The following is a 12,652-nucleotide window of genomic DNA, read 5'->3' as shown; positions in this document are numbered from 1 at the left end:
ACAGTATAGTGTTAAAGATGGTAGAAAGGTGTGTGCCTGTGAGAGAGTTTCTCCCACTCACAGTCCAAGTTCCCTATTGAGACTATTACAACTTCATCTGATCTGGTATGCCTGCTTCATTCTCTGTTCTCCTCATGTACAGAGAAAAGATTACAGATACTTTTTTTTTATGTCTTTGTTGCATGTCATCCTCTCTTTCCCCAGCTTTCCCGTCAATCCTCAGCTGCCCTATCCAATAAAGGCAAAAAGCCCCCAAAATATATAAAAACAACAACAGAAAATATATAAAAACAACAAAAAAACATAGTTCTTCTTCTTGCCACTGACAAGCCAACTGCATTTATATGTGTGTGTATGTGTGTTTTTGCATATGCAACAGGTCAAGGCACTATCAGTGCACGACAGAAGGCAGGAGTACATTTGCCAATTTTCTCCCTCTCACACACACACGCAAACACACACACACACTCACTCTATCTAATATTAATGTGGAAAAAAAGCGCGAAAGAGATAATTTAATAATCCATGTGTCCACTAATCATCTCCAGTTTATAATATCTATAAATATATATTTATTAATAATATCAAAAAGAATAACCCAAATGTTGGATCACTTTTTTAAGATTTAGTTTATTTTTTCAGCTCAAAGTCATTTAAATACAATTCAAAGTGCTTTAAAGGCACAATCCATGAACTTGGCAAGGACTAAAACAACAAATACATTTAAGTTACTGATGTTTCCTACAGTCATTAAAGATCCAAAAACAGACCAAAATTAATAATAATATTAATAATAATGTGAAAATCACAAAAATATAGATTATATAAAGTCAAACTATGGAATCATACAATCTATGTGAATAAACATGTAATATAGTCAAAATTAAACTACTGATTGTGCACAAACATGTGAAAGAATACAAAATGGATATAAATAATATAAAGTAAATACTATTTCATCTTTGAAATCTGACTGAAATTTATATTTAAAATATTCGTCCACTAACCCACTATACGTATATATCATATATCATACCACACATAGTGCCAGAAACACTACAGACTTAAGAAAGTCAGTCAGAGGAACATTCAGTGCAGTATGATGCATTTGCTTCATTTGTTCCTTTGCAATTAATTCAATCTGTTAAGGACACGGCATGTTAAAAGCTTATTATGCAATGATTAAGTTTATTTAGCGCATCATGCCACTGGCGTCTTAATAAAAAGGAAACAAATTTCAAATATACATACTAATGTGAATGCATCCCTCACTGGTCATTTCATGAAGGGTCAAAAAGTTCAAAAAGACCCGGGAAATTAATCTTAAATTCGTTTCTCCGGCCGCCCCTCCTTACAGGCGGATATCTTTTGGCTGAGGTCCATTTCCCTCCACAGAGGAGACATACAGTGGCCTACAATAACATATTCACAATAATTATGTTATAAAACCTAATTTTCTGTTATTTATCTTTTTAAAATTCAAACATTCATCAAAACTGCCCTGCTTCTGCTTTCCAGGAATTTTATATCTATGTTCAGGACGCAGTCTGCTGGGGCTGCCAGGCAACTGTGTTTCTTTGGTCATCTTTAAATTAATTTAATTAGCAAAAACGGCTGAAACAAAACAAAGTTTTGGAGCCAGTATATCAGACACATTACTATTGAAGCTTGTTTAATTATTAAACTCTGTACTGGATTGTATAGAGGGTATAACTTTGTTTACATGTCCAAAATACAAGTCTCAAATTACACTTTACAACTGCCAGCTTCTAATTACGCAACAAATTAGGGTAGATTTCACTAAATCCCTGATGTAAAAATAGAGATATAGACAGTTAAGAGGGCGCTGATCCTTATGATGTGCATTTTATGTGGATTCTCAACTCTTTACGCAGGATTTTTACTAAATAATGCAGCTGTAAAAAACACAAACTTTATCAAGTTAGAGAGGGAGAGAAGGGGCGCACTGTGGTGGAGAGGCTCACTCTACACGGTTCTCATTGAGGCTTTATAAAACCTCAATCAGTCAAGAGGGCCACAAGAGATAGCACTCTGTCCTCTCCCCTCACTTGACCCTATAGCAACAACCCATATCACAATGTCTTCTGCAGCGATTGCTTTGCCTTCGGCGACTCCGGCCAAATCTCCCAAGAAGAGAGCCAAGTCTCAGAAGAAGAAGACGGGTCCCTCAGTGTCAGACCTGATACTGAAGGCCGCGTCCGCGTCCGCAGAGCGCGGCGGCGTGTCCCTGGCAGCCCTGAAGAAGGCTTTAACGGCCGGGGGATACGACGTGGTGAAGAACAGAGCCAGAATCCTCATCGCCATCAGGCGCTTGGTGGCCAAAAAAACTCTGGTCCAAACCAAGGGCACCGGGGCCGCGGGCTCCTTCAAGCTGAACAAGAAGCCCCCCACACCTCGAAAGAAGAAGGTCGTGAAAAAGAAGCCCAAAGCGAAGAAGGTCAAGAGGACCAGGGCCAAGAAAGCAGCTGCAGGTGCCACTCCAGCGGCCAAGAAGTCACCTAAGAAGAAGAAGAAGGCAAAAAGTCCCAAGAAAGCAAAGAGGCCCGCTGCGGCCAAGAAGCCCAAGAAGCCAAAGAGTCCCAAGAAGGTGAAACGCAAGGTCGCCAAGAGGTCCACCAGGTCCAAAGCCGCTGTCAAGAAGTGACAACTCTCATAATGAACACTAGATGCTGACCAAACGCCTCTCTGGTGGCGTTTAACTTTACGTGTGGACTAAACTTCTGCATTCATTCCAAAAACTTGAGTTTGCTTGCTATTTTACAGTTTTTCTACAGTAGAAAATACTGAGCCTGCTGTTTTTACACATTACTTTTTTGAATCTGCTGTGGTCTGTAAAGACTTGATTTGCAATTGTTATAATATTAAACGTACTTTCACAGAGCATGTCGTGTGATCTTTAAATGTTTTGAACAGGAAACATAACTGAGCATTCAATATATTCTCTGTTTATGCAGGACTCTTTGGATAAGAACCCAGTCTGCTGTAGACAACATTCAGCCTTTACTGTTGTCGGGTATATGTTTATGACTAATTGCATTATTGAGCTCTAAAATATGACCTGATCATTCGCACCACTTAGAAAAAGAAGTTTTTTTTTTTTATAAAGTTCGTTATTATAAAAAAAAGCAAGTTTGGATTGTGTCTACCTGGTTACCATATAGTATACTATATGTATTGCCCGGAATTTTATTTCTGTCCAATTCTGAGCGTGCAATTTTATATGATTCTCAACAATACAAACACTTTTTGGCGTTTGTACAGCTGGCAGTTTGACGCAAAATGATGCTGCTCAGTAGATCTGGATGTACTGCAGTGGACTACTAAGTGTCCACTCTATACGGAGCTGTGAATGAGCGATCATGGGGGTTTTCTTGATTCGCTTAATTCCGCTGGAGTGCGCGCGTAATGTTTAGTGGCGCCTTTACGCACCGTTACGCACGGACACCAAGGCGTCCAGCAGTGTGAATTCATACATATTTTAACACTAAAAGGTGATTGTTATGAAGTGGCGGACACAAGCAACCACTGTGCTCTAAATTATCCTGAATAAAACGTGTTTCTGCGTCTGCCCTCCAATACAGAAAAAGAAAGACTTGCTAAGACTTTGTTGAAACGAAATCTGGATTCAAACCCCCTATACTGCAGCCTGTAAAGTTTTGGTTTGCGCCAATCTGAAGTGCAGATTGACATCAGCAGAATTGGTCATACAACAGCAGGCGGTGACACTCGCCAGCTGCGCGCAAAAGGCAGCTAATCGTCACTGCCAACAGTGACACTTGATGGGCGTGTCAAACCGTGTCCGTTCGGGTTCCTCTTATCTCCAGCAGAAAAACACATGGCAGGGTTCAGTAGAGGTGAAGCGATGAGCGAGGCATACCGTCTTCATCCATAAGTCTGATGGAATTTAGACAGCAGAGGAAATAGTGCTGACTTTTGGGTTCGTTTTGGCACGAGGAGGAAGGTTTATAAAGATGTGGAATTTCAAAGCATGACAAAAGCTATGATCCATATTCATACACACTCTGCTTTGGATGTTATATGCTGAAGCAGTGAGCATTTTGTGCAGTATGTGACGACTCGCACAGCTGCATGGTTTCGTATTGCCATCTACTGGCCGGATTCAGCAACAACTGGGAGAGTGCACTCAGCAGAGGGCGGATCTCTGCCAGGCAACAGCTGATGAAGCACATACATTTGTTACCACATTGGTTTTTGGAATAGTCAAGTTTTCTGTAAAATGCGTAGAATATAGTAGTACAAACTGCTCAGTTTAAACACTTATTTATTTGGAATATTGTTTTTTTTGTTGTTGTTTAGATCTTTTTACACACCACACAAAATAAATCCTCTCCCAAATGACTCCCCCGACTCTATACAACATGAAAAACACAGTGTCAGATACAGGGCTAACCCAGACCTTTGTGAAGCTGTGAAGTAGTCTAAATGTGTTAATACAATATCTAACGTCAAAAATAAACATTTCTATTCTGCCCCTTAGCTCGTGACATCTCAGTAGCACACTAAAGACTATTGAGGTTAGAGGTTAGGCCTTTAGCGTGTGAGAGATAAAACAAATACATTTTATTCGCAGATTTCCCAACACCCACGCAAAGTAAATAAGGTAAGCGTAAAAGGAAGCTCAAGTTTCACATGTCTTATGCCTTATACTGTAGTTTCCAAGTCTTTGTTGTAGTTGCATTTCCTTTTCTTCAAAGTAGTTTCCTATTGTGTCAGCATTCCCTGCTTTCTCTGCAGCCACTGGATAGAAAACAGAGTTTTGAAAAGCGTGCAGTGATTTGACTTTTGCTAACTAGAGCCAATCAAAATGACCACACTTTCCTTCTCTCTCTCTAACCCCGACCGGTCGAGGCACACGACCACCCACCTAGAGCCGTGGTCTGCTTTAGGGTTCTGCCTCTTAAAAGGAAGTTTTTCTTTGCTGCTGTCGCCAAGTCCTCGCTCATGGTGGGTCTCTGTAAATCATCTTATAAGGACTGAATTAAAATTTAAATAATCTTAATATGTGGGACATGGGACATAGGACAAGGGATAAAAATGCTGTGCAGTCTCACATAAAGTGGGACACCTGGGACAACTAGTCACCCTACCCTACCTCAATATTCTCAAGGGCCACTTGGTCTACAGTTAACAAAGTACACACAGAGCAAACACAACAGCACAATAGGTCCCCTTCCACCCAGCACACAACATCCCACGACATAGATTAAGGCGTTCTCATTTATATTGCTATCTATGACCCCCACCCTTAATAAATTAAGGAAGCTTGCAAGAGCTTTGCTTTGAATTAAACTGAGTGGTTTAATTCTGACTGGTGTCCAATAATATCTAGGAATTCTTGTGTAAATTTGCTCCTACTATCCCAAACGGCCTAACCCATGTTGTGGACAATATTTTCCCAGACATCTTTATCAATCGAATTGTTGAGCGGTGAGTCAATCTGACATTCTCAGGAAATTCCCAGTGAGGTAAACTCACGTGACAGTCCAAACATGTGCAAACACGTGAAAACACAGCAACCTCCCTTTAGTATATCTTGTTTTCACAATCTTCTCTCTGTTCCCTTTAAAAGAGGAAGTCAGTGAGCGATTTTAACTTTACCTTAAAAGAAGTACTTTGTTAAATGCATTTATCAATCAAAGCAGTGTGCCTTTAAGGTCTGCTCTGCTGGGTCTATTTTATGCATAAGTTTCATTTTCCCCTTCATCTCCACCCTCCTCTTGTGTGCACTTCAGCCCTCTCTTTTTTTTCATCTCAGTCACCTTGCTTTCAGATTGTATTAGTTTTAGTGGGTTATGGGTGGGTAAATAATAATAAAGATAGTGTGACATTGAACCAAAACACACAGTAGATGACAGGTAAGACAAACTTAAGGTATCTGTGCTCAGACTGCATGGTGGGCTCATTTACTGACTACTTTGCATGTATAGACAGGTTTAAGACTTCAGCATATTAATTTTGAGGTATAGTTCAACACACTGCTTTCAGAACTGACCATACTGCACTCACTTGAACGATTAGATAACAAATCATGTATATGAACCATATAATGGACTGGTTTATGACCAGGCGATGGCTTACTTCAGGTTTTATTATACTGTGAAGTTACTTTTCTGTCATAGAAAATAATAGGCGTAGTCATAAATTAGGTGTATTGAGTTTAGTTTCCTGTTAATAAGTTGCCTATACTATCTATACTTGCAAAATAAAAGTAAAAAACCACATCCACCCCCACCAGTTGTTAAACAAGATTTTCCTGTTTGTCATATGATAAGCTGCATAAGAGGAGGAGGAACCTGGCTTGAACCTCATATGTATTTGTCCTAACCTGTTTTGAGACAGTCATCATGAAGACAGCAGTGAACCTCCTGGCTCTCTTCCTTCTTCATGCCTGCTCTTCGGTCCCCGTCAGCAGACCCACCAACTGGCTCAGACAATGTCGTGCCTCCACCAACCTCTCTATCACAGCTCTGGAGGTGCTGCCGGGCGGAGGCTGGGACAACCTCCGGAACATGGATGTGGGTCGAGTCATGAACCTCAGCTACTTCCAGTGCCAGACCACTGAGGATGGGCTCTACCTCATCCCGGATGAGGTGTTTGTCATCCCCCAGAAGGAGACGGGCGTGGAGACAAACTCAGAGATAATCAGCTCGTGGCTGGAGCAGAAAAGCTCTACATCCCAGAGCATTAATGCGGACATATCCTTCTTCTCGGTTCTGAATGGCAAATTTTCTACAGAGAACCAGAGGATGAAAACCCATCAGGTCAAAGACTCTTCAACTACGACCAGAGTGCAAGTAAGTTTTTATTTTCCATAGTTTGGATTAATAAAATAAAAAGCACATACAGTATAGTTATGGCTGCTATTGTGGGTAAAAGCTGCTATAATCATAAAATTATGTTTATGTGTAACAAAAGTACTACTCTACTGTGGATTACTTCTAAATTTGGTTGATAAAAATGTTGACTGCCTTTAAATATTTTATTTATTGATAGTACTGTAATAGTGCCAGTGTGTGAGCCAGAAGGCTGTTTCTTCTCTGTAATTTCTGGTGTTACAGATGTCACATTAAAAAGCAAATAAAGAAAAGGAATAGGACATTAATAAGCTGAAATAATTATGGCACATGTTTAAAAAACTAAGAAAATAATATAATGTCTTATCGTTTCCTCAAAGGTTCGTAACTTCATCTACGCAGTTAAGGCTTATCCAGACTTCAATCTGGATTCACGCTTTGCTCAACAAGCCAAAGAAATAGCTGATGCCATTGAAAACAACCAAACAAGGCACGCAGATTATCTCTCAGAGAAGATGGTACTGGACTATGGAACCCATGTTATCACTAGTGTCGATGCCGGGGCCAGTTTGGTGCAGGAAGACTACCTACGCTCTGTATCGGACAATGTGTCGCAAAGTTCCACTATCACAGCGCAGGCAGGCTTAAACTTTTTTGACAAACTCAAGTTTGACATAAGCAGCAAAAATACCCAACAGAGCTCAGCACTTCAAACATATCAGTCCAATATTCAGTACTCTCTGACCCAAAGCCATGGTGGCACACCTTTCTATCCTGGCATCACTCTGCAGAAGTGGCAGGAAAGTACCAGGAACAACCTTGTTGCTATTGATAGGTCAGGATTTCCCCTACACTACTTTATAAACACCAACACCTTCCCTGATCTGCCACAGCCTACAGTTGGCAAAGTGGCTCTCACGCTGAGTCAGGCCATAGAGCGATACTACACGATCAATACGCGACCTGGATGTGTCGACGTCAACTCCAAGAACTTTAACTTCCAGGCCAACATTGATGATGCATCCTGTGAGGGCCCTGCAACAAACCTCAGTTTCGGTGGCGTCTATCAACAGTGTATTATGCGCAGCTCAGATGCAGGTCCACTATGTGATGCCCTGGCCCAGAAAAACCCTGAAACAGGTGACTTCTCCTGTCGTCCGCCATACACCCCGACTTTACTGAGATCTGAAGTGAGACAGCAGGCTTACACTTCGTACGATTGCTATGACCAGCATTATGGTTGTGGGTTTTTATGGCTTGAAGATTGCATTAATAGAGTGTGTCAGGACAACTACCACGTTCGCTCTGCTCGCGTCGACACCTACTGGTGCTCTGTAAATAATGGAAAGGCCCCAGACAACTCAGGGTATCTGTTTGGAGGCATATACAGCCCTTCTCTCCTGAACCCCCTCACCAATGCCAAAAGCTGCCCCTCAAACTTCATTCCAGTAAAGTTTCTCTCGGACGGCCAAGTGATATGTGTGAGTAAAGACTATGAAACTGCCACCAGATACTCCGTACCATTTGGAGGCCTCTTCAGTTGTCAGTCAAGCAACCCACTGGCAGGGTCCCAACGCCGCTGCCCTCCCAAGTTCAGTCAGCATCTCGCCACAGTGAGTGACGGCTGTGAAATTCTTTACTGCGTCCAGTCAGGACTGTTCACAGGAGGGCAGCTTCTCCCAATCCATCTGCCTCCTTTCACCAAACGCCCACTTGTCAGCATGCAAGCCACAAACACAGTCATGGTGATGACTGAAGGAGACAAGAGTTGGGTCAGAGTGGGGAAGACCAAGGCATGGAAACTGGCAAAACCAGAGGAAATCAATGACATTGTGCACCAGCTTAACCCAGAATTGGGTCATATGTCTAGTGGAGAAAAGGCAGGGGTAGCCTTTGGTGTGATCGGTATGATAGCACTGGTGGTAGTGGCAGTGGTCCTGCTGAAGAGAAGGAGGAGGATGTCTGGGTTCATAAGAGCTAGAGGCTATGACGAAATACGTGGAGAAGTCGAGCACGAAGATGGAGAGAGAGAGGCACAGCAAGATGAGGCTTGAGAAAAACACACAGCTCAGCGGCTTAGCTGCAGAAGACGGAAGTTAATGCGGTGAGACAGATTTAGTTTTTAACTTCCCTGCTGATCGTCACCTCAGAAATCAGTCACGCAAATTTTTCACGTTTCTAGTTTCACAAGTGCTTCTAGTTTGAAACAGTTGGACTTTGTGATTATGATTCTTCTAAAATGTGTATGAAACAAATAATTCACATAGCCACATTTACCAAGTGCTATGGATAGTAAAGGGTTAGGGTTAGGGTTAGGATTAGTAGAGTAACAGTTAAACAATACATTTATTGGACTTAAGCAGCTGCTTAAGTAAACTTTGTATTTTATTATATTGTTATATTATATTGTATTTTATGGCCTATCAACATCATACTATATTACATCTAACAGTCATCAATTTCCCTTTAAATTCACCAAATGAAAAAGCAGAAGTTATTTCAAAGGCCATAAGTAACCCAATACTGCCCTCATGAGGCCAAGATGCACAATGCCATGTAGTATATAAACATTTTTAGTCCTTGTTTAAGAAAATGAATGCTTTGTTTGAATGTACCATTTATCAGTGGATGTGGCTCAGGAGGTAGAGCGCTAATCTTCTAAGCGCTAAGCGGTTTGATCCCTGGCTCATCCAGATGCATGTCAAAGTGTCCTTATTTAAGATGCTGTACCCCAAATCCAGATGTTGTGCATCAGTGAGTGAATGTGTATGAATGAATTCCGTCTGAGATGGCCTTTGTCATCACTTTATGAATGTGTATGAATGAGTAATTGTGGCATGTTCATTTACATAAAACACGTGGTTTATAAATATGTTTTAGATAATTGACATTAACACAATTAACATTTTGAAACCTTTTTTTTCAATATATGAATTCACAACTCAAAGTATTTTATTGTACTATGCTGCAATGTATGTTAAGCTCTTCTGCACTGCACTTAACCTCTAATTAAAGAAAAATATATTTAAAAAAAAAAGGATTTATGTGTTCATATTTATATTGTATGTATTCTTGGTATGTCTCTGTTCATGTTAAGACTTTAGAAACGCCCTAAATCCTCTACAAGTGCCCTGGTCAGTGTCACTTGACCTTATAACAGGTCTGGGTGAAGTTAATATGTTTTTTTAAGGTTAACAGATGGAGTTGAATCTTTCAGCTAAATCCAAAACACATTTAGTTTTAACTTTTCATTATAGAAACACAGAAATTACAGTGGCATTACAATGTTAAGGTTAGTATAGAAGTCAAATCGCATTAGGTAAGCATGCATAAGTCTGTAAACGTGGCACCGAAGCACATACTGCTTCTCTAAATAAAAGAGCAAATCTGGGTAGAAAAACAAATCTCCCTGTCTTGTGCTGAATGAAACCTCTTGCACAGAGTGCAGAGAGACCTTACAGAGAAAACCACCAACATTCCACCCACATCCATAAATAGACAATGGCAAAGCTGACCTCATGGTGTTGGTAAGGTTATCAGTACACAGACAGGCCGGGCTCAGACGTTGTACAAAAACAGTCACTCCTACAGACATACACACACGTACTGTACACTCACATGCACGTACATGCACATACATCTAGCCATTTCCCGTAAAGAAGGCTCATATTAACGTGCATCTTTCCTCTCGTGACTATACAAGAGTCTCCCTCCCCCGCACATGCACGTGCACACACACATACACACAGCACAGGAAAAGGACGGATGACATCACATGAGGTTTCAGACTAGGAATGCGGGTAGGAGTGTGTGAGTGTGTGTTTATGTGCTCATGCCATTCTGTGTGTATTTTTGTTTATCTCATTGCATGAATGTCATTGAAGGTTTATGGTTTTATGTAACTCAGAAAGTTTCATGTTTTCCATTTGATGATCAAACAGAAAGATTCAGCTGATTTTGGCATTTTGTTTCACAGGGTTGTTCACAGGGTTGTGGGTTTGTTGACTAAGACGAGCCATTTAAACCATGTTGTGTGTTGTGGATTTTTGACTTTGTGAGTTAAAGTTTAAGGCTGGTGTTGTTTTTGTTGCTGTCAAAGACCAAAACCATGCGTTAATCCGCCTCTGAATACTTCCCTGCAATGTTTGTGGCTCTAATTTAAAAGCCCATTAGTTCCTCCTGAAAAACAATAGATATATACTGTCATTTTTAAAGGGCAAAAAATGTCTTAAAACAGCGGGTCACTGTGGTTTTTAGCAAACGTTACTCAAACAGGAGTAAATAGTTGGTGACTATTTTAAGCTGGGAATTTGGGGCTACTGCCCATTTATAAAAGGAGGACGCTGTATGTGGGCTTGACTCTAAAATAAACCCCAGTGCTCATCATAATGAAGAAACACGTTCACCAGTGCAACCTTTTGGTTCATTGATGTGTTTTTAATAGCTTTTGGACAAAATTGTAAGTCTAATGGCACAGAGGAATAAGATATATCAGGCTACAGTTCTTGTAGGAACAAATCATTGTGGTCTTTTCATGGGATTTGTTGATAATTAGAAAAATACAGAATAACACCAGCTTCATCCTTTTAAATGGTCTCTTCACCACCGAAGATTATTTATTCATATTGCACCCACAGTTGGCAGGTCTTCAGATAAAAAACTGTCAAGTACCCGTTCATCTGATATTAAACCTTAAACAGCTGACTCTGCTCCTCATTTCATAGAGGATTAGAGGAACCATTTGAATCCTGTAGTTGCCAGAATCCCTATAGTTCACTTGGCTGCCAGCGTTTAAAGGCTCTTACTTTTTATTCTTTACAGTGTGCGTCACTGCATTACATCGGCTGTGCTACTGGGGCAGTTATGTGTTCGATAAAGTGCAGCTGACATGAAAGCATTTGATGATCATGACATTATTTTAGTCACGGTCCATTTCTCATTTCCTGTCCTCTCTTTCCACTCATTTGTCAGAGCCCTGGTGGTCTTCTCAGCGCCCTGTTGTTCATTGTGGTATTCTATATTATGAGTTTTTGTCTGCTCCTCTCTTACACACCTACAGACTGTAACTTATGATCAGCATATATCTTGTGTGTTTTAAAGGCATTCCACTTGGGGGCAGTCTTTATTGTCTTTTTTAAGCATTTAAATCCGATAGAGACTCTGTGTCGTGTGTGGCCTAATTTCTCCTGAACTTGATGTAAATGCTGCACATTAAACTGCATTTTTCTGACTCTCATCACTGCCCCGCCCTCTCTGTCTCTCTTCTCTTTTTCCGTCTGTAGTTCTGCCAGCTTTGGTGGACAGGCTGGGCGATGGGAAGGACCAGGTCAGGGAGAACAGCCAAGCTCTCATCCTTCGCTGTATGGAGCAGACTGCCTCGCCCATGGTGAGACACACACAGACATGTACATAAAAATCAGTGCCTCGGGACCCTGACTAGATAAGGCCTCTTGTAATAAACGACAGAAAGATAGTGAGATAAGTTTGATGTTTATCAAGACTAAATACTAGTTCCATAGAGTTTCACAATTGTTGGAGTATTTCAAGTTTAGGCTCCAACAGTAGATTGCAACTGTGCAAAAGGCAGTTATATTGTGTGTTTTGTGTGCGCTTAGTAGAGTCAGTAAATGCAATAGACCTATTCAGTTCAACTGCCCTTATTCCAGTTATTTCGAAGAATGCATAATCAAGATGCAAAACGGAGACGGCAGACAAATCACAGCCACCTTAGAAGTTGGGCTCCCTCTTCTGGATATTAAATGAATTACCAAGGCTACATCTCCACTCTGCTTTGTCTTATACACACACACACACAC

The 12,652-nt window shown here is 40.9% G+C and overlaps 2 protein-coding genes across 2 annotated transcripts; both read left to right on the top strand.

The window, feature by feature from the left end:
- Nucleotides 1-2,024: 2,024 nt before the first annotated feature.
- Nucleotides 2,025-2,902, top strand: LOC118326274 (protamine-like protein). Its single transcript, XM_035659243.1, has one exon. The coding sequence runs from the start codon at nt 2,099-2,101 to the stop codon at nt 2,663-2,665; it is 567 nt and encodes a 188-aa protein (XP_035515136.1). The 5' UTR covers nt 2,025-2,098; the 3' UTR covers nt 2,666-2,902.
- Nucleotides 2,903-5,765: 2,863 nt separating this feature from the next.
- mpeg1.1 (macrophage expressed 1, tandem duplicate 1) lies at nt 5,766-9,873 on the top strand. Its single transcript, XM_035659007.1, has 3 exons — nt 5,766-5,897; nt 6,367-6,836; nt 7,217-9,873. Exons 1-3 carry the CDS (start codon nt 5,891-5,893, stop codon nt 8,888-8,890), a joined length of 2,151 nt encoding a protein of 716 aa, XP_035514900.1. The 5' UTR covers nt 5,766-5,890; the 3' UTR covers nt 8,891-9,873.
- The last annotated feature ends 2,779 nt before the right edge of the window (nt 9,874-12,652 follow it).

Source organism: Morone saxatilis, unplaced genomic scaffold (genome assembly GCF_004916995.1).
Source record: "Morone saxatilis isolate NCDOM2014 unplaced genomic scaffold, NCSU_SB_2.0 Contig16, whole genome shotgun sequence".
Taxonomy (NCBI): domain Eukaryota; kingdom Metazoa; phylum Chordata; class Actinopteri; family Moronidae; genus Morone; species Morone saxatilis.
Note: the sequence above shows the minus strand (reverse complement) of the source record. Positions and strands in the feature narration are given on the sequence as shown.

What these genes read in the sequence shown, in the direction of transcription:
- LOC118326274 (XM_035659243.1), top strand. Translation starts at nt 2,099, where the DNA reads ATGTCTTCTGCAGCGATTGCTTTGCCTTCGGCGACTCCGGCCAAATCT.
- mpeg1.1 (XM_035659007.1), top strand. An exon ending in CAACTACGACCAGAGTGCAA is followed by an intron (nt 6,837 to 7,216) that starts GTAAGTTTTTAT and finishes GTTTCCTCAAAG; the next exon opens with GTTCGTAACTTCATCTACGC.